The 21834-nt window shown below is 34.9% G+C and overlaps 1 protein-coding gene across 6 annotated transcripts in view; it reads right to left on the bottom strand.

Moving 5' to 3' along the window:
* MARCHF1 (membrane associated ring-CH-type finger 1) overlaps positions 1-21834 on the bottom strand; it is a 230599-nt gene that overhangs the window by 69992 nt on the left and 138773 nt on the right. For 3 of the 6 annotated variants that reach the window (XM_032108627.1, XM_032108623.1, XM_032108624.1), the window contains one exon: positions 20072-20211. The exons of the other annotated variants lie outside the window; for them this stretch is intronic. In XM_032108627.1, the coding sequence (XP_031964518.1) occupies positions 20072-20173 (102 nt within the window). In that variant the 5' untranslated portion in view covers positions 20174-20211. The remainder of the gene's footprint in view (positions 1-20071; positions 20212-21834) is intronic. 6 annotated transcript variants of the gene reach the window in all.

The following is a 21834-nucleotide window of genomic DNA, read 5'->3' as shown; positions in this document are numbered from 1 at the left end:
CTGAGATTAATAGTTAATTCTTTTATAATTTATTATTTCCTGTACACTGAATAATCCTTTAGTATCAACAGAACTTATCCCTTTTTTTAGTTAGCCAGTATCAAAATAATTAACAAACATATAATCCTTAACTCTGTATCTCCTCAGTGTTCTCAGAACTGCTCAAGGACCTTATTAGTTACAGAAAGGATTTGGGCTTCTCGAATCTGTCATTTCCCTTTGTTCATCCAAAGGCTATTTCCATTCATTGTTACCTTTTCTTTCTCAAACACATTTGTGACTTTTCATTCTGCCTTCCACACACTAAGCACTCCAACAAAACTGAGCTTCAAAACTGAGTTTGTGAATATTCACTCAAATGAACATTGAGACTTTAGCTACTTTAGCTAGCTAAATATTTATTGCCTTGTACAGCAATTTACTGTTAAATTTTAAAACTAATTACTAGTATTTTCAACAAATATGCATTTTTTTCAAGTTTTCCTTAGAATAGTTGTCAATAAAACTATTCTTATACAGATAGACATTTTTATTCAAAATATTCCCTACGCCAAAATTATCCCCAGCTATGACACAACATTTGCACCTTGCAAGCTGTTTCCATTAAAATTTTATAACTCTATGAATCCTTGATTCCTTCTTCATTTGAAAGTGACAGTTAATTCCATTATTTAAATCTTACTATAAGAAGCTATTATTAAAAGGTATAAAAATAAACTAAATTCTGGCCTGCTCTTTTTAAAATACCACCATTTGAGTAAATATGACCAACTGGACTGAATCCCAATTTTTTGTCGTGAATTTTACATCTTACTATTACTTCAATACTTTGAAGGAGCACAATTTTCAATTCAACCTATAGGACAAACTAAGCAGCAAAAACCCTGTAAGGGAAACTTCACTAGAGCACATTCATTCATTAATAAAAAAGATGTATTTTATTTATGGGGAAAAGTTTCTTCTTCCCCTGCAGTATTTCTATACTTCACAGATGATTCCACAACTGTCAGCTCAGTTGACATGAAGTTATAAACACAAACTGTTACAAAATCTGGATCACTTTATATTCAAATTTCATAAATGATGCAAACACCAAAATAATCCACTTTGATTTTGTAACACCATGCATTTCACTAGTATATTGATATAAAACATACTAAGTTGCAAGTTAAACCATAAACCTTGTACCTTAGGATACTGGTGAATATCTAAACTCTAATCTCTTTATTCTATTCAGCTTTGGTTATAGGATATAACATTGGATTTCCTCATTTGATTTGGGTGCAATGATGAGCACTCAATTAAAAAAATTGAAATCTGCCATGCTGTTAGAACTCTGATTGCCCCCAACCTAACCCAGAAATGAAATGAGAAACACGCTTAACTTGTGACACCAGAGCAATGTTATAAGCAGCAAAGTTAATTTTACCTTCCAAATGAAACCATGTCCAATGGCCAGTGCATCACAACACTCCTTTAACCTAGCAGAATTCCAAAATTACAGTCTCTGACAAATAAACAAGTTCAGCTGATGTCATGTGTTTGAATACACACAGCTGATGTGAGATTGCGATGACTCTGCAGCATATGATGAAGTAAGAAATTGAAAAAACACCCATTTTACTCTTCTCTAAATGAAGGACATCTAGCAAGGCTGACTTTTTTTCTTTTCTAGGATAATCTTGGTTCCACATCTGCAGCACTGGAACTAGCTCTGCTGATATATACTGCCTTGTTGTGGTGCAGATTGCAATGCTGGACACGTGAAGATTTGTCCATTAGTGCATTATCTCCTCTCTATGCTCAGCATTCTGCTTATCTTATCAGCCAAATGCAATGGTGATTCATTCAGGCTTGATTTACAATAGAGAAAATAACATCTAAAATTCCCATTCAATTTGGTAGCAACATCAAAAGTTTTAATGCAAATCTACGCATTCAGTGTAAAGCCTCTGCTCGAATGATGTGAACTGCTTATCGTTGGTCTCCTTTATTTCACTAGTAAACTGAACCCTGCTATGTGGGCATGGCTAGACAGACACAAAATTGTAATGAAGTCTTTGGCATACTGGAAGCACACAAAATAATAGAAAGTGCCTGATGATACACTCATGCTCCTGGTGAATGCTGCTACCAGTGTTCATAATGAGTCCTGTGCCAGCCCGCCGTCAGAAGGCTGGAACATGACCTGAAAACTCTGAGATACATTTTTAAGAAAAAAAATAATTAATGACTCTGAACATACCCTAACCCCTACTCTGGCAGCCTAAGCATGCTTAAAGCTACTAAAGTTAGAACATTAATTTCAAAAGTTAATTTTTATTTCCCTAGTAAATTGAATCTTTATTTTTTCCTATGTTTTATTTTTGTAAAAGGTTTTGTTTACCTTCATGCAAAACCATAATTTTCCTTTTTCAAAAATGCCTTTTTTTCAAAAATGTACTTATATCACTCTGCAAATTCATGTGCTGACTGAGCTTTAAAAAGTAGGATATAATATGGCAAAATTATTTCTTATTTTCATGGATAAATTTGGGAATTTGGGATAGATGATCTTGCTGGTGCCATGGGAGAATTGCAAATTTCCCACTAGATGTAAGCAATGTAAAATTTGTATCTTAGCTTACTTTCAACTACTTGAGTAGTTGAAAAGAGAAGTCATAAAGAGAAGCAATGTATACCCAAATAGTTTATTTGTGGGGTTATTTTTAAGCCACTGAAGTATTACATTACTTAAAGTATTTGATCACATAGCTGGATGCAGCATTACTTACAAATCAGTGTTGACATTTTTTAACACACACAAACAATACAGCATATGTTCATATTTAGCAATCTATCAGGAACTTAATGTCTTTTTTTTAGCTCACTAAATTAGTGGAATTAATAGGTTTTTTATAGTCCAATATCTTACTGCATACCTGAAAGAAATAGTATTATGGTTAACAGGAACCTTGACAACTTAACTTGCAAGTTAGGAACCCAGCACACTTCAGCATAATAAGCATACACCAGAACAAGAGATTATTACGTAAGTATAAAATTATTAAAAAAATCTAGTGTTTTTTTTTTTATTAAGTACTTGCATTTATACATCCTAATGCCTGTGTGACAGAGAACAACAAAAAGCACATTTAACATTTCTCCTAATCTATCAAGTCCCAAGCTATTTCTAAAACAGGTTGAATGTTTCAAAAGTGCTTGAACACCCAGTGACAAAACATAAGCATCTCATTGCTATTATCCCACTTAAAACCTTTAGTTTTAAAATATTCTGAGGCTGATGTTAAAAGGTACAAAAATAATATTCACACAACTAATGGAAGGTGTAAATAAAAATATGCTTTTAAGTGCAAGGATACTAATTAAAGGACTCTTCAAGTAAGAAGATGCAGAAAAAAACAACGTAAGACATGGAATCGTAGAAAAACTCTTCCCTGTGATATTATATTAATTGCCTATGCAAGTTTATCAAACAAGAAAAAAATCATGCCTCTAAGTAAGGCATAATTAAGTTAAAAAGTGTGTAAACTAAACAGGTCACCTGCAGCCCTGGATTCAGAAGTAGTCTGACAATAATCTGCAGCTTTCATATACACCCTGCATTCAGTTCTTTCTCCCTGCACAGCTGCACATCTTGATCTCCACCCTTTTAGCTTTTCATCACATCAAAATCACATAAAAAATGTTAATTATTGTTTTCCAGGGAGAGAGCTTTCAATGACAGCACGTGACTCCAGTAAAGCCTTTGAATATAAAGCCTTTTCCATGTCTGCATGGTAAATCACCTGTTAGCCTAAATCATGAAGACAAATGAAAGACTACTTCCCATATAAATATGTAACATATAAAAATAATTACTTTGAAATGAAACTAAGATTTAGATCAGACTTTGGGAGGATAAATTCCCAGCAAGTGTTACAGTGCCTAGTTATTGCAGAGGGTCTGCATAAGTTATTCTGTCCCACACCAAAATAAAAATTTGACTTTTAGCTAAGTGTACTGTGTAATGCCAAAGAATCTAGAACTCTGTAAGCAACATAGAATGCTCAGGCATCTCAAACTCAGGCTATGTGAGGCACAACAAGTACTTTTGAAACACATATGGCTATTCTGCCCTGCTGAATTTACAGATAGAAGGCAGGATCAGTCTTTTACTGATGCTTTTTGTACAAACAAATCATAGAAGATCTGTCTTCAAATAGAGTCACAAACCTTTTTGTTTCACCTTTGATTATGCCTGATGTGAGAAACTCGACCGCCAAGTACCTAAAGAACTAACCTGGGAACAAACTTATTAATTTAACTTCTTCCTGCATGTATTCAGAGAAAGGTTTACAAGAAGTGATAATCAAGGACAAACTACTCCTCCAGAGATTCTGACCTGATTCCAAGAATCTTTCTGCCTAAACATTTTCAAAACCCAAAAAGTCTTGGTTAAATTTTAATCCAAAATCATCCCCCAAACACATTCAGTACTTTCACAGTAAAAAAATTATTTTAAAAAAAGTCAGCAGTTTTTATTTACACTGAACTTCCACCTCCTCATGGCAATATAAAAGGTTCATTTCCTTTGTTAACGTGCTCATTGCTACTGCAATGAGTGAGAGAAATGGAATAGAGGAAAGGAATTTAAAAAAAAATAAAAGTACTTCTGGTAAGTCCAAGTATATTCAGCTTTTCTCATCCCTCAGGTCACATGTGCATACCATTTTAGAGACACGCTTTCAACAAAACAGCCAAGGAATATGGTTACGAACATGTTTATTTACCTGATCCATTGAAAAAGATGCCCCTCTACAGCACTAAAATGAACATTTGGTTAGATTTCTCATCTTAGCTCACCAAGCATTAATATGATTACCATCTTGCAACCAAGAGGACTACTCAGGTAAGAAAGAGTTGGGTGCTCCATCAAAATCAGCCATGCGTCTTTAATTACTGATCCTTCTACAGTGGATTTTCATGCATAGTGGTTTAGCCCAAATCTATTCTAATCTGAACATCAGACAAGATTTTTCAAATCAGAGCAAAAATATTTCTAATGTTTAGTATTTAAGCTTTGATTAAAAGTGAGGCTCATTTAAAAATGTATTTATCTTGAAAACATCATATCTGGGACTTGAAGTATATTGAAAAATTGTACACAGTTGATGAGATGAAAGGTAGAATAGTAGAAAATTGTGTTCAAAATCTTCCCCCTCATCCCTCTCCCCCAAAGACATCTGTGCTGTCCATTACTGAGGCTTTGAAATTTTAAAGATCAAATCCTACAATAATTCCCTCCTGAAAAAGACCTTTAGATCTGGGGAAGACAGATGTGCACAGCCAAGACTGGGATGGGAAATAATGGGATGGAGAATGACGGGGAATCAGGAAATGCAATGTAGCATATATATATTCTAAATGTGATTTTCAAGTTCAAAATATTTGAAAGGCTTTAATTTTTGCTATTTAAAATAAGAACTTAGAACAATTCTGAGAACTTAAAATAAATTTGGACTTCAATTAATTTTTTAAAAAAACTTTCTTAAGCAAAGAACCTCAACAATTACTTGATTTCTATTAAAAATAAATTTACTTCTTACAAGACAAAGCAAAATTCATGGTTTTGTTCAAAAGGTGAGCTTTACAGAACACAATACAAAAATGTATGTTTCCAAGAAAAAAGCAGTTGCATGAATGTCAAAAACAGCTTCATGACTGTGAAAAGTTTCATCACAGATATCTCTTGACAGCATAGGTTTTACTGAAGATTATAAAGCAGTTTTAACTATATTGTTTCCATTAATATAACAATCTCAGGACATCCAAATCCAGAGGCAGTGACTGGAAGGCCGTTAGAGAAAACTAATAAGCTTTCTTGAGCAGACATGTTATTCACAGACATCCTGCTGAATCGGATTTATTTTTATATTGTTTTACAGATAACCTACAGGTCAAATGCATTGAAATACATTAAATTTTCAGTCTCAGCTTTCTAAATAATGTATTTAAAAAGCCATCCTTTCTTAGTCTTGGGCTTCATTTAGTATTGGGGCTGAAAGGGAAAGGAGTGAACATGTAAACCCCCTGGTTTTCAGTATCACACATCTAATTCTCCTCACACACCGCATTTAGAAAAAAAGAATAGTAAAATATAGTTTCTCTCCTCATTCTTTCTCATGGCACAGAAAACTTAGCAGTAATTTAATTCTCACATTTAATATGGAAATATTTGTCCTTTCCCAAAGTATTTATAAATTTAACATTATCGAAAAAATAATGCAAATATTCTGATTTCTTGTTTTATATCAATAATTATAATAATAACAACAGTAATACTAGCAGTAGTAATGTCCTTGAAGCAACTTGAGATGTTTAATGGAATAATGTAAACACTCAGCCAATAAATCTTGAAGCAGTTACATTTCTTGGTGGCTGCAACCAGTCCAAGGCAAATGAAAGGTTTATGAAATAACTAAAACAAAAACTGCTAAAGTTTACGTCATTCCTATCTGCCACAAGTTACTGAGTCTCGGTTTTCTTACGTCATGGTTTTTTTTATCATCTTTTGAGTTTTTAAAGGGGTCTAAGCACTAAACCTAAGGCTGTGGTAGTGTGCAGAAAGCCCTAAAAGAAGTGCTCAGCTTGTTGGAACAGGAATGTCTACACCACCACTGACAATTTTGTGGTAACACAGATGTTATTTGGTAGGTAAAGCTGCTCAATTTATTTGGAAAAAAAATAAAATGCTGTTAATCAAAGTAGACACTCTACTACCTGCAGGGTAAACCAGAAGCTACCAAGCTGCATTGGAGAACTGTCTTGCTATGTTTTTAGCAACACTCAATTAAAAGAAATACATTCTGCTTATTATTTTACATGAAGCCACAATGGAATTCATTCCACAAAGTCTACTCCATTTATCTTTGCTTTTAAACTGTATCTAATAAAATAATGCAGAAAAATACTCAAAGGTGCATTACTTTATTTAATTCAAGCAAATACATTAACTTTTTAAGAGAAGTTCTAACAGATTTGTTTAAAAATTGTATTTACTTTACCAGAGAGCTACGCAGCAAGTCTGCAAGCTTGCCAGAATGCTTTTTAGCTTATTTCTCTGCAGGAGACAATCTGTATTAAAGCAAAATAAAAACCTGTAATCAAATAAATTCATATACTGGGTTAGTAACCTCTCAATTTAGAAAAAGCATTCAGGTAAGGTCACATCCATCCAACTACATTGCTTCAGATCTGAAAAAATTACTAGTGAACTTGGTCTGATCCCCTATGAGCTAACAGAAAACAAAATTCTCAGATATTCTTCCACCTTTATACATATTTTGGTAAAGAAAGAGTTTACTTGTACCATGCAATTAGAAAATGAAAAATAGAACACAAAACCTCCAGAAAATGGCCCATAGAAACAAAATTCCTAATAATATGATCTCTAGATGACAAAAATTAAAAGATTTGAAAAACAAAAGAGGGTCTTTGCATGTAGTGTTGTTTTTTTTTTTTTTAATTAAAGTACATTCTGGACTCCAAACCACATTTTTAATGCAGACAATTTGCTAGTCACTCCAGAATGCATGAATATGTAGGAATGCACAGATCCCATTCTGATTGGCCTTTATGTGGTTAATTGCCCCCCAAAAATAAATACATAGATAGCCAAACCATATTGAATTTTCTCATGTACAAAACTAAATCACTTCAATTATTTTTTTCCCCTGGACGAAACCAATTGCTTTACCAACCACTTTGAATTGAGAATAAATATACAAAATTGCTACCGTAATTGCACATCTTATGCATCTGAGAAGCTGATGAGCAGCGCATTTTCCGTGGCAGGCACCGACTGACCAAAGCATTAACTCATGGTACTGTAATCCACATTGTTAAAAACCTATCTCTTTGCAAATGGTCCTTCAAACTCTAAACATCGAGTTGAAAAATCTTTCGTACCTGAACTCATTAAGAAAAAGATGATTTTTTTTTCTTTTAAAGAAGAAGAGACCATACTTTCAAGATGGTACTGTAGTTAGCATTTCTTGTTTCAACCCTATAAATGGAGATGTATTATATGAAAAATTGTTGTGCATGCTAAACAAAAAGCTTTTAGGTCACTTACAGCATTAAAGCGAAGTTTTAATGTTGCACTTCGCAGAATTCTTCGTATTTTAATCACTTTTTGGATCCATGGGAAAAAGGTTTCCAAAAAACCACATTTATATTAATTATGTCATGCTGTATGCTCTCTATGCCTATTCTGAGAAAGAAACATGATCAACATTCAAGATCAAGCAGGAGAAATTAATGTTCCAACGACTGAAGTACAGCAAGATGACTACTAGTGATTCCTGTCAATGATGGTGCACATAAAAACTCAGTTTCCTTAGAACAGATCTTCAAAAACAACAGATTAGTGATAGATATCTCAAAAAAATTTTACACTGTATTTTAAACATACTTGCATGCCAAAAGGGTATGCACCCACAGAACATTAAAACTGCACTTAGCTGGAAGTGCCAACACAGTGAATATTCAGCTAGTTTATATTGCTTAATACAGAAGCTAAGGTGAACTGTGAATATGGTGTGATAAAGCATGAAGAAAATAAACTTTCTTTTGAGAACAAGTGAAGTCAGAGTTGTACAAGATACTTATCAAAGTGGAGTTGACATCTCTATTTATACAGTATTCATTTTTTTCCCTTTTTTCCTCCACTATCTTCCTCATTCCATTTCTCTCTCCTTTACATCATCATCATCATCATCACAATACCTTCCTGTATTAATCACCTTCTCATTATTTCAAAAAATTCCAGTGTAGGACCTTGATATCAGTAACATCAACTCTGAGATGCATCCCTTCAGATATTCTAAGCATGTAACTTCTATCGGTTCCCTGAAAATCAGCCCATTTTTATTGAAATCCCAAAACAGTGATTTAAAAGCAAAATTTATCTTCACACTTTTGAAAACACCTTTTTTGATTACAGACCAGGATTTTCAGATAGGGAGCACCATGAGACATTTAAAGTACTGGGACATTAGCACTTCTTTAAAAATGACATGATTGTCTTGAGTTGGCTCTTCACAAGATGAGACCTTCAGCATTTTATAATCTCAGTTCTAAATAAAATGGCCTTAACCCAAAACAGCAAGAAAATTAAAGGTAAATCATAGTTAGTCGGTATGAAATACCCAACCTATCCCACACTACTGTAGTTCAACGCACATAATTACTAATGTTTTGACAATTTAGTAATTATTCAAGCAATTAAAAATTGATTAATTGAATAGCTCATTTTTCTGCATTTTGTTTTTATCAGCTGTTATTAACATTTCACAAGCATTAATATTTATAGATTAAAAAGTTTACATGAAGCAATTAACACATTCTGAAATATTATTACCCAGAGAAAACAAACATCAAATGTGATTAAATAAACACAAGTTTCCCATAATACAAAAATGAATTCAATTATTTCAGCATCAAATAGGTAAAATATTTCCTCACTGAACATGAAGTCTGAGTACACAGCTTTGCTGCACCACACTACCAACAGAGCACCTTGGGAGCCCCCAGAAGCACCTGCACTGCTGCTGTTGTCTTCACCCACCGTGAGCTTGTCATTAGATGGAGCAGCATCAACGCACCTCTGCTCAATGATCTCATCACCATAAATTTCCCTACACATAACTTTACTCTGCCTCCCTTCAAATTTACACGAGTCAAAGCCTGTACTCTATGAAACACAAGGAATAACAAGTCTGCAGATATTTCAGGTTTGAGGATTTTTGTTTTGTTTGCTTGTTTGGGGGGTTCTTTGTCTAGGGAGAACACAAGTTCAAATTAACAGCCTATACAGCAAATGAGCTTTATCTACAATCACTTTTTGTTCCACAATACATCTTTTCCCCTAATTTGCCTATTTCCCTTACATATTTCTTCCAATGGTTATACTGAAAATGCCAATTACAGACTGATTGATAGTAAAGATAGCCCTAGAAGAGATCCTTCTCTGGGACTCAAGACAATGTAAAGAGCCAAATCATACCCAAGAAGAGTAAAATGGGATTACATGGAATTAATACAGTCTTCTATGTCCTTCAATTTTACTTTTTTCCCCCAGTATTTGTTCCTTCTCATTTTTGACCTTTTTTTTCCCTTTCTTTAACACAGGAAACAAAGGGAGGCAAAATTTCTATACGCTACCAAATTGATTTCTGTGGAAGGAATACAAATCTATAGAAAAATGACATAATCTGTCATTCCCAATTCAAATATTTTATTACAAAAAATTACAGCTATATTTAAAAAAAAGAAATTTTAATGTGGTTTTCCCATACATATTTTAGAATCCTAATCTTAAAACTAACAAACCAAAGTCTTTCCAGGACTACTGTTCAGTATCCTAGCAAATAGCAAAGAAGAAGAATAGCTCAAACTGACAGAAAAGTTAGTCATTTTGGGAAACTTTCCATTTTGGCAGTGTTAGGTCTATGGTTGGATTCAATGACCTTATAGGTCTTTTCCAACTCAAATGATTCTATAGTTCTAAATGAAAAAAATCCAACATATGTGTAGGATGAAAATCCTTCTTCTCTCTCACAGCAGAGAAAAAACGTACAGTATTCCAATTCAGTAATAAAACTCAAAATACATTTATTATCACATTTACATACTGCTAGAACGAGGCATTTACAGCCTGAATAATAAAGGTGCAGAATACACATGTGAGCATATCCCACTGCAATTTGAAACGTGATTCTTTTACATGAAATAAATACCACATTAAAGCTAAGAATAACAAACACTTCTTAAAATTTGACTGTATCATTTATTCATAAGTAGAAAATAAATAGAAAACAAGACCTCCTCTTTGCAATATCAATACATCTATGAAATCGATTTTTGTCATGCTTTTCATCTTTTTCTGTCAGGTCATGATTATGTTGTATGTCATAAAATTCTGTTTCTCCAAAACAACAGAAAAGATAAAACTGTCACAAGAAAAAAAAAATTACTTTTTTTCTCCCCATCCATCATGAAAGAGAACTAGTGTTTAACATTTAGGTATAAAAATGCTGAAAGCATAGCTACAGTTGGTGCCTCTCTTCTTACTGTAATGATGTGAGCTATTTAAAATACCTTTTAAAAACCAATACCTCAGTTACACAAATTGCAACCCACACGGTTAAGAAGTAAATATTGCCAGTGTCAATGCAGATTGAAAAAGAGAAAAAAAATTGAAATATCGGGCACAGAAATAGAAAACAAACACTTTATCAGAAACAAAAAGATCTTTGAAAAGGATGAGACCCAAACACTTCTATTTTAACAATGCTTAGTTATCAGACAAATCAGTCAACGGATCTAGTACAGAAGTTGTACCTTTCATACCATCGATTTTTTTCTAAAGAATTAGTAGGGCAAGAAAAGCCAGGGTGTATTTCCTTTAGAAATAGGAAAAAAGCCTACATGCACAGAAAATGAGAAACAGAAAAAAAGCTAACAAAAATATCATAGCAAATCTTTCAATTTCCATTCCAAATTCAAGGATCACAGACATGGAATTCCTGTAACCCACAACACTAAATCACACAGCAGCCTAAGACATATTATTCGCAAGATTATGTTCTTCACATTCAATTTAAATTTCCCCTTCTTAACCTTATCCTATTACTCTCATCTCATACTTTATGAAAGGGCAAGGGGGAGGGAATAACAGATTAACCCTAGATGAAATTAGCCTAACAAGGTCACAAAGCAGTTTTCTCAGTCAGCAGAGCCAACACAAGTGATATGGTCAGCATCCACGTAAGACCATCTTTGACCACGTGCCCATTGTAATGAAATTGATAGGACTGGCATTTTGAAGACAAAGATTTGAACTAACACCTCTGATATTGCAGCAGGGTGCTTGGTTCAGGCTGTTACCTCCATCTCCTGTGGAGAAAACACTAAACTGCAGCCCGTCCGTTGATTAATCTTGAGAAAAAAACCAGGTCTTTGGCTATATTTTCTCCTCCTTCCTTGTATTAATTATCCAAAGTTATTAAATCCTTCCACTATCAACCAGGATAAGTCTAACACCTTCGTCTCTAGAGGATTTAAGCACCTCACAATTTTAAGTGAAATTTCATCCCGCATGTTCATTAGTTCACATTAATGAGGTTGAAATAATAGTAGAAATTACTTTCACAAAGCTACATGGAAGTTACATACAACACAAGTCAGTGCTTTAACCTACACAACAATTATGATTCCTTTTCTGCTCCAGCACTTTCTGTTGCAGTTTTTTGTTTAAAGGGGACACCACAATTCCAGCTGAAATGGCAAGTATTCAGTGACACTGACAACTACGAAACAGAGACATTAGATTTCAGAGATTTCCTGGAGCATATTTTTGGAAGAATCAGCTTATAAAGGTTATATTTTATCTGAAGGTCTGATATCCCCCCAGACCCTATTCCACTTCAGTTCTCCATCAAAATCATATAAAAAGGGAAATAGTACATGCCGAAGATTTCAAGAGGCCCTACTTAATCTTCTATGCTACAGATGCCTCTATTAGATAAAAGGAAGAATGACAGAGAGCTGCAATGAGGACTCAAGCTGTCTCTACCCAGGCTAGGTGCTCACATGACAGCCCTGATATGTGCAGGCTCATTATCTGCAGGAAAACCAGCCCACAGCCTGGGTGGAACACGGTGCTGAATGTGTGCTGAAATGGCTCCACGACACTTTGGCACAGCATTGCAGTGGAAGAACAGCTGCAGAGATGTGCTGCACTGCTTAGCCTCCTAGGACACAAAACCAACACCAAATCATTTGTAGTGTTGGGAAGACTTTTCCTGAGGACAGCAAAGCAGAAGAATACATTACAAATGCGTCCAGGGAGGTATACAGATCCCTGTAGCTTTACTACTTTCTTCTTCTTCCATCCCTGTCTGTAACAAAACTTATTTACTAAGATGAGTGCATAAAATGGTTTCTAGGTGTGCACATACAACCCTATTTTCCTCTCAAGAATATATTTTGGAATATATTTTGCAGTAATCATTACTTTGCAAACCACTTAGGAGTGAGAATGAATCCTGTTACAGAAACTGCACAAACTTACATGATTAGGTACAATTTAAACTTGCAGGGTTGAAATATATATATATACACACTACACAAACTTACATGCACATATGCACATATTTGCAAGCATGCAAATGGTATAAGTACAGACTATTTAAACAAATTATGCATACATATTTCTGTTCACAGAAATACACAAACTGCAGTAGTCAGCACAGTAGAGAGTGTATCCTTAAACTGTTTCTGGATCTTGTAATTCAAGTATTATTGGACATCAAAATACCACATAAAAATTAGGGAGCCTCAGGAATGGGACTCTAAGTAAACTTGCAATTTAAATTAAACATTTAATATTACCTTAACATTTTTAACAAGGTAAAGTTGCGTTATCATCTTCTACCACTACCTTTTTTCCTCTTTTTTTTTTTAACAAAATATGCTTTCATAGCTTTCCTTGCTGGTATTACTCTGGCAATAAATGAATGAGCAGAGACATTTCTTTGATGCTTCCTATCATCCTGATTTCCCCATTGCGGTGTACGTGTTCAATTAATGATGGAACTGAAGGCTTCACTGAGCTAGAATGAGAATAACCCATTTCACCTTATAAAAAACTTAGGTTAATTACTTGGCCCTGTCTGATTTTCTCATTTTCAAGAACTCATTTGCCAGATAGAAACTAAATTGTGATCCAGCAGTTCCCTCGTTGTTTCACTGTCTGCAACCCTACATCACATAACCTGGAGTTTTACATACTTTAAACTAAATGTAAGATTTTTATGAAGGTATCAAAAATTGCTAGAAAAATAATTTCTTGACCTTTCAGTCAAAAATTCATGTGATTAACCCTAATGTAGTCAGACTCTCTCTCCTCTTCAAAACTAAAAAAAATTAATAGGTGTTAAATTCTACATCGAAATGATGCTCCTTTTCCCTAAGTGAAAGATTAATGAGATCTTCAATTATACAAAAAAGAAACAAATTGCGAACAATTTATATGAAATAGATTTGAACCAATCTTGTGAGCACATGTTGCTGTGAGACACAAGATGCACAAAATATTCTGGGGAAAATAAAGGGTTGAATACAACCTATTCAAACTATTCCTGTTACACAGAAATTTAACACATATTTTATTTCAATGTCTTGTAGTAATTTTATCTAGAAAAAATTTTTTTCTTGCAAATTTCACTGATAATAAATGAAGAAACCTAACAGCTAAAAAACTTAAATATCATTTGGGTTATAAAGCTAAATAAAACATGACAGTTTAAAATAACAATAATATTATTAATAATAATAATGACAACAATAAAACCTTATTCCCTTATTGAAGCCAGCATTCAGATAAGCTTTTTTTTTTCCTCCTACATTTAAGTTATTTTTGTGTATACAAATCCAAAGTAATATTAAATTTCTGTGTAGCCTCCATTTTTGGTCAGAAAAAGCAAAATGCAAATTCTTTAAGTGAGGACTGTCATTTTAAGCCTGCCACAGGGGAAGTCTAACTGAAATCACTGGTCAAACAAGTAAAAACTTCACCATATCTGCCTCACTCTTAAATTAATGACACTGGGGGAGACTTACCCAAAAGCTTTGGCCTACATCTACCCTGCTCTGATTGTTTATGTATGCATAGGAAAGGAACATAAATGACCTCTTAACAACTTTACATCCTTATTAACACATTCATGTTGAGAAGGTAGAGGGCAATGGTAACCAAGGTTACAACTGCTAATTGGCTTTAAATATAAGGAAATCAACAAGATTGGCCTGGGGTAGCATGGCTCCTGAGGCCACTGGCAGCTTAGGCTGATCCTGTAATTTGGAAAGCAATACGTAGTTAAAACAATTGCCCTGCTGGGCAGCATGCTGCATTGTGCAAAAGGATGTGGAACACCTACAGTACAAGGAACAGTTTCCATAACTTTAACATGAAGAGATACTTCAGGAAATCATGAAATTTATTATACTGGTGAATAATTCTGTGCCTTTTAGAATTACATTTCTCTGTATAATCCCTCACTTCCACATTTTCACTCACAGCTACACATTGCTTGACTACTATATTTCTAAAACCAGTGCCTATAAAGAATTTTGTAGGTAAGGTATTGTGGATTTCCTAGCTGGTTCTGCAGCCTCATTCATAAAATCTACTTAACAGTTACACAAATAAGGAGATAATTCAGAAGAAACCAACTATTAGTTAGTCAAAAATCAGATGTGGCAGCCTGTGATCTACCTATGTCCAACAGATCATTCATAATCATATTTTACTTTCTCTTGGGGAAGCAGATAGTATTGTTTGCTCGCATTTAAAAAAAAAAAAAAGTCCTTCCTTAGAGTGAAATTAGATGCTTGATCACTTGCCATGACTTCTACATTGCATTTGCATGTAGAAACACAAATTATCTAGTTACTCACCTTACTATACTTTCACATATATTCACCTGTACTTCTGGTTGGGAATAAAATGGGGAAAAGTAGTTTATACTAATGACTAGAACTCAGCACTAAGTACGTGCTCTTGTGCCATTAGCTTCACGTGTTTAACATGTTGTACTGAGTCAAGGACCAGTCCATGCCCTGTGCAGAAGAGGCTGCACATAACAATTGGGAACACAGATTATAATAATGCTCAAGTTTTGAATTAGGACCCAGAGAAGCACTAGACACTGTGCAATGATAGTCAGAAACAGAACTGCTTCTAGGCAAATGGCTTAATCAATGTTAATACATATTTATGTATTCCCATCAAAATCATTTGAACTCACCACATATACATATGCTCATAGAATCACAGTATAAATAGATACTGTCAGCACAGAGTGATTAATGAAGAAATAATTCTAAATTTCTTATTTTCAATTATATCCATTATCTTTTCAGAAGATAAAAAACCTGCAAATACTACTGCATAAAATTATGAGCTTTCAAGATCTAGATTCTTTTCAAGTAAAGAAAAAAACAATTCCTTCCTCAACTCTAGAAAATAACAGAGAAAGGGAAAAATCAAAAAGATATGAATTTGCATATTGCCTGGTGAATGGAAAAGGATAGAAGAGCATTAATAATTGGAATTGTTACAGTCTTCATGTATCAAAAACCAACAGAGTCTAGAGGTTTGGTCTCAAAACTAAAACAGCAGCTACAAAAAGGGATCAATAAAGTGATTCTAAACCTACGTAGTATGATAAATGTGTTACTGGACAGGCAATAGTGTTACAGTTGTCAGGAAGAGAAAGCTTGATCTGGAATACTGTGCACAACTGGTCACTCCTGTTCCAACTGGAGCAGGAATATACAAGACCTTTTAATATACTCATGGGAACATGGAAACTATGACAAAAAGGGGAAGTTGTATTTGTGAGGTCTCTCAAAATATGATGAACATTAGAAAGGATGAACCTTCAAAGTTTAGAAACCATGTATACAGAAACAAACTGATAATAAATTTGGCTTGAAAAAGAGATGATTTCTAGCTATCAGAGAAGCAAAGTTAATTCCAGCTTTTTGTTCCACTACACCACTACAATTGACTATATGAAATTGTTTTGAGTATAACAAGGTTTACTCACTATGAATCTAAAATTATCAATGCAAAATCCCAAAGCCAATAAACTGCAATATTAAACAATATTTTTTGAGAACTTATGCCTCCTTTGATGATAGAATGATTCAAAATTTTTAAGGTATGCTCAGAACCAAGAAGCTAGAGTGTGACCTAAAACTGAATACAAAGGTTTTAATCTTCAAATGAGGTAGACTAAGGTGATAAAGCTTGGGGATATTATTATAATTAGGTTGACAACAATAACAGAAAAATGTTTCTGAGAATCCTTAGTAGAGTTTTCCTAAAATATTTCAGAATTTATTTGATTTTGATGAAGCTAGAACATCTTAACATCAAATCAAATTAAATGGCGCAACTGATTTTATTAAACTCTTTAAATACATTCCAATGTTTTCATGATCTTACTTCTTTTGTAATTTTTACTCCACTACTGTTCTGTATTCCATTTACTTGCTTAATGAAAAAAGCAATTTCTTAATGATCATAACCTGCTTCCTGCTCCATAAGCTTCCTTCCTTTTTTCAAAAAGAGAGAAAAATACTTCTTTCCATAAAAATGGACTGGGAAGTCTGCCACATGAGGAAAGGCTGAGAGAACTGGGTTTGCTCGGCCTCGAGGAAGGAAAGCTTAGGGGACACCTTATCACCATGTTCCAGTATTTCAAGGGTGGCTACAAAGAAGATGAAGATTCCCTTTTTACAAGGAGTTACAAGGAAAAGACAAGTAGTAACGCGTACAAGTTGAGCACACTCTGGACACACTCTGATTAGACACAAGAGGAAAATGTTTTGCAATGAGAACAAGGAGCCATTGAAACAATCTCCGAAGGAAAGGTGCTGGATTCCCCAACACTGAACACTTTTAAGATTGAGCAGGACAGGGTGCCGTGCCATCTTGTCTATATGGTGCTTATGCCAGGAAAGGTTGGACCAGATGATCCCTGAGATTCCTTCCATCCTGGTATTACGACTCCGTGAAAAATTAATGAGACTTGCTGGCAATTTTCAGATCACTTTCCTTTGGAAAAGTGGCATTGTGAAATGCCCACTTTGGGGTTTAGTTTTAAATGTAAAGTACTCTTTAATACTTTAGCTGAAGTTCTCAAATAAAGAAGACATCCTGCTGAATCAGAAGTGTACACAAAAGGCATATGGCAGAGGTCAAAAAAAGATGTAGTCTACATTCCACTTTGCTTCCTTCCAAACCCAGACTTGTCACCTACAGTATAAGGAAGCAAAGAGCGGTGTCTTCATCCCATAACTGTGGAAACAAGACTGACCAAATAAACTCATACTAAGGGAATCAGATCCACAGAGGAGCTGCAATGCACTGAAAAATGAAGTGTAATTCAGACAGAAGGGGCTTGAATAGCTCATCAGAAGTGTCTTTGTACACTTTGAACAAATAATTTGCCATATTCTTTACTTTCTATTGTTTCATTGTTTTTCACTTTCCAGTGCTGAAGTCTGTGTCTTCAATCAAGACCAGACAGAAAATTTTTTTGATATAGAAAGGCAGAGACTACTAAGCAAAATCAAAATTGATTTGAAACAAAATTTCAGATTTAAAATGTTCACAAGTGAAATAAGGATTTTTGGTCAACAGCCTGCAAGTTGGAAACACATTGTCAACAAAAGCTGAATATCCTTTTCTTCGGAAGTGAGGGATAGAAAAAGTCATGGCTGAAAGAGCAGGAAGCGAAGAAAATGAAAAGCTTGACAGGCCTCGAGACATTATTGTTTTATTTCCTGTTGTGAAGATTATTGTTCTACAGCCAGTCACGATATTAAATGACACACAGTATCTTCCCCAGTCGTTTATTTCTCTGGCTTTCCTACACACTTCATCAACTAAGCAGCAGTCTACACGCAAACTTATTTTTGAACAAGTTTTAATATTAATAAGGTTAAAAGATGCTAAGTCTGTGGGTTCACCAGTTCTGAATTGTATTTCCAGTTCATTTCTAAAACCCATCTGGTAGATTGGAATGCTTATCTCATACACATCAAACCAAATTAAATGTTGACTATCAGTAAAGCAGAAATAAAAGTACGCAAATTTACACTTAATTCCTTAATAGCTACCTCTTATTACTATTAATACCTAAATAGTAAAATCAATTAAAAAAATTTAAAAATAAAATAGCAATAGTAATCAAATGTGGGGATAATATACATGACATCTTTGTTTCATAGACTCATTGACTTTTAATTTTCTTTTATTTCTCTGAAAGCAAAGTATTCTAGATGAAAGTGAGCTATAACAATAATCTAAGATATATAATAAACTATAAATTTGCAGCTTTTAATGCTGCCTTTTTGTGTTCTCTTCTGTAGCAGAAAATTACATTCTATATCATTTACCCCAGAACATTATAATTTTGCCACATTAAGTAGGGGCTTTATTTCACCAAAATTTCAACAGCTTTCAAGCAGACCCCTGTCTCTTCATTTGGACTACCACATTTCCTCAGTGGTTAGGAACAAGTATTCACCGTTCAGCTTAGATGTCATCCTGTCCATGTTTCAACAACTGCAGGGCAGTATTTCCTGATCACTCATGTTTCTTAGGATAGGGAAATATAGTGTCTATTTAACACTCATTAATGAAATTGGAGCAGGCATATTGAACTCAATATGTTTCAAATATTCAGTCTTTCTGTAGTCTGAAAATGTCAGTTGAATTAAAACAAGCAGACAGGGAGACAGTTTTTGCTCTTAGAGTCGGGGCAGTCGGAAGCCTTTACATACAAGCACCAATTCTTACTCACCTGGCCAGGTCTATTGATGTAAATGGCTTTATTCCAATGAATCAAACTGGAGGATTAAAATTCTTATCAATGAGTAACTTAATTCAATCCCATATGATACAATTTAATTCCACCGTGTAAACTGTGGACTTTATAATGCCTAGACACTTACTATCAACAGCTTTGCATGCAGAAACTCAACCATCTCTTGCAACAGCACATTTAATATATGAAGATAATTTTAAAATCCAGCTGTCTAACACAAGTTTAGACATGATACTTTGTTCCTGTTATTGGCAGGAACAAAGAGCAAATCAGGTGCCTTTAGATAACACCCAGATGTATTCATCAGGGACCAAATGCCATTGCACCAATTAAGATCACAAAGAATGTAAGTGATCCACATTCGATCATCTCCTGCTCAAAGACTCTACTGTTCACAAAACATCAATACTGATTTATAGACACAGCATGCAAGTCAGAATGAACCATGCATAACATAAAAGACGAAAAAGAGCAAATGGAAAGAATAAACATCTGTAATATCAAAGGGTTCACACACAGAAGAAATGCAAGCAATGGCAAACAGCACAATTTCAAAAATAAATTTAACACCTCTCAAGTTCATCTGAGCATGCCACCGTCAAGAAATGCAACTTTTCACTCACCAAAGTAGAGTTATGTGAAGCATCACCTGAGACCTCGGGTGTTCTTGTGCTGTTTGGAAGTCTGTGAGGATTACGAGCTATCGCTTGGCACCAGCCCAACATTTTCTCCTTCCACTTATCCCTTCTCAATTTCTGAAATTCTGAAAATAATTTAGATTCCCTGAAACATTGACACTTTGAATTCATTGTGCATGTCTCTGGATGCATGCCTTTAAAAACAGCTTTTAAAGTTGTATCTGAACAAGCTAATAAACATATACATCTTTATCCCAAAGTGTTAAACCCTGAAGGTTAGAAAAGATCTGAGCACTTTCAGCAAACCTTACATGCATTAGTACTATTTCAGTGTCAGCAAATATAGTGCCTTCTCTCCACGTTAAATCTTTCTCAAGTTGTAACTTTAATTTAAAAAGTGTTATTTTAAAGGGATTTTATTATAGAATACCTCTGAGACTAGCATCATCACAAAAACCATATAACATTTGGTTACAAATCCCCACATTGACTGAAACAAGTAGAAATGGCCCTAACAGAGTAGCAGATACTAGATGCAAATAAACAGTGTGAAAACACACAAACGTGTATGTACCCACACCCAGACACTCCAGAATACCTGGCTCATCTTGAAGTGCTACACTAGGATGTGTTATAAATAGAAAAAAGTAATGTACACACACCAGCAATAAATGCTACGTGCCAACTGCAAATTATCTCTGAATTTTCTTCTAGTTTGTAACAATAACAAAATACCTTTTACGTAATACTACCACATTCTGGAAATGTAGCACTAGTAAAGTGTGCTATGAAGTGTAAGAAACCTTCATAAATATGTTTAAAATTTCACAATCTGCTTTTTCCCAATCGAAATTGATAATGGGGTGCAAAATTCAGTGCAAAACTTTGTTAATTAATTACAAAAACAACTTTGAGCAATTTTATTCTCCTCAATATCTGAAGCAATTTCTAATCTTGTTGTTTATAACATATTGTAATTTAACATGTGTTATTCTGTAGCATCATGAGACATAATAAACAGAAAGATTAACCTGCCAGATTGAGTGCCTAGTACTCCAAACAAGGGTAGCACTAGACTGAATAAAACTGGAACATAAATACAATAAAGCCAAAGACCTTCCATGGCATCACGTAGCATCATTGGATATTATTCACTTGTAACACAGGTTTATTTTTTCTGCAATACATCTCCATGCAGGACACAAAATACGCATATATTTACAGGAGATTTCATCTTCCCAGGTGTTGAGGTTTTAGGAGCTCTCCTGGTTTTTTTTGGTTTTTTTTTTTGTTAAAGAAATTTTCCCCATACGTGTTGCTAGGGGGACAAATGGCTGGATACTTAAGAAAAACAAAGAGCTAGCTTTTCCTTCTGCCGGAGAAAAACCCCGGGATCCCAAGCCTGCCTTCCCTGCCCTGCTCCGAGCTGGGCCGTGGCTGCCCTGCCCCTGCCATTGCTTCGAGCCTTCGCTACGTTGTAGCCCTGCTCATCCTGCCTGCCCAGACCTCGGGGGAGGGCTTCCCTGTTTGGATACACCTCATCTGCCATCCGGGATTTGTGCCCGTCCCCGCTGTTCCAGCCTGCTGTTTCAGCCTGCTGTTTCAGCCTGCTGTTCCTGAGGGTCCGGCCGGACACCAGGATCAGCTGCCCAGGGGTTTGTGAAGCCTTTGTCCCATCCCTTCCTGGGATCCCGGGGCACCGGTGCCGCGTGCTCCCCGAGCTCGCTCCGGAGCGCCCCCTGCAGCCG

The sequence above is a fragment of the Corvus moneduloides genome, chromosome 5 (assembly GCF_009650955.1).
Source record: "Corvus moneduloides isolate bCorMon1 chromosome 5, bCorMon1.pri, whole genome shotgun sequence".
Lineage (NCBI taxonomy): Eukaryota > Metazoa > Chordata > Aves > Passeriformes > Corvidae > Corvus > Corvus moneduloides.
The sequence above is the reverse complement of the archived record's forward strand: the minus strand, read 5'-3'. Positions and strand labels throughout refer to the sequence as shown.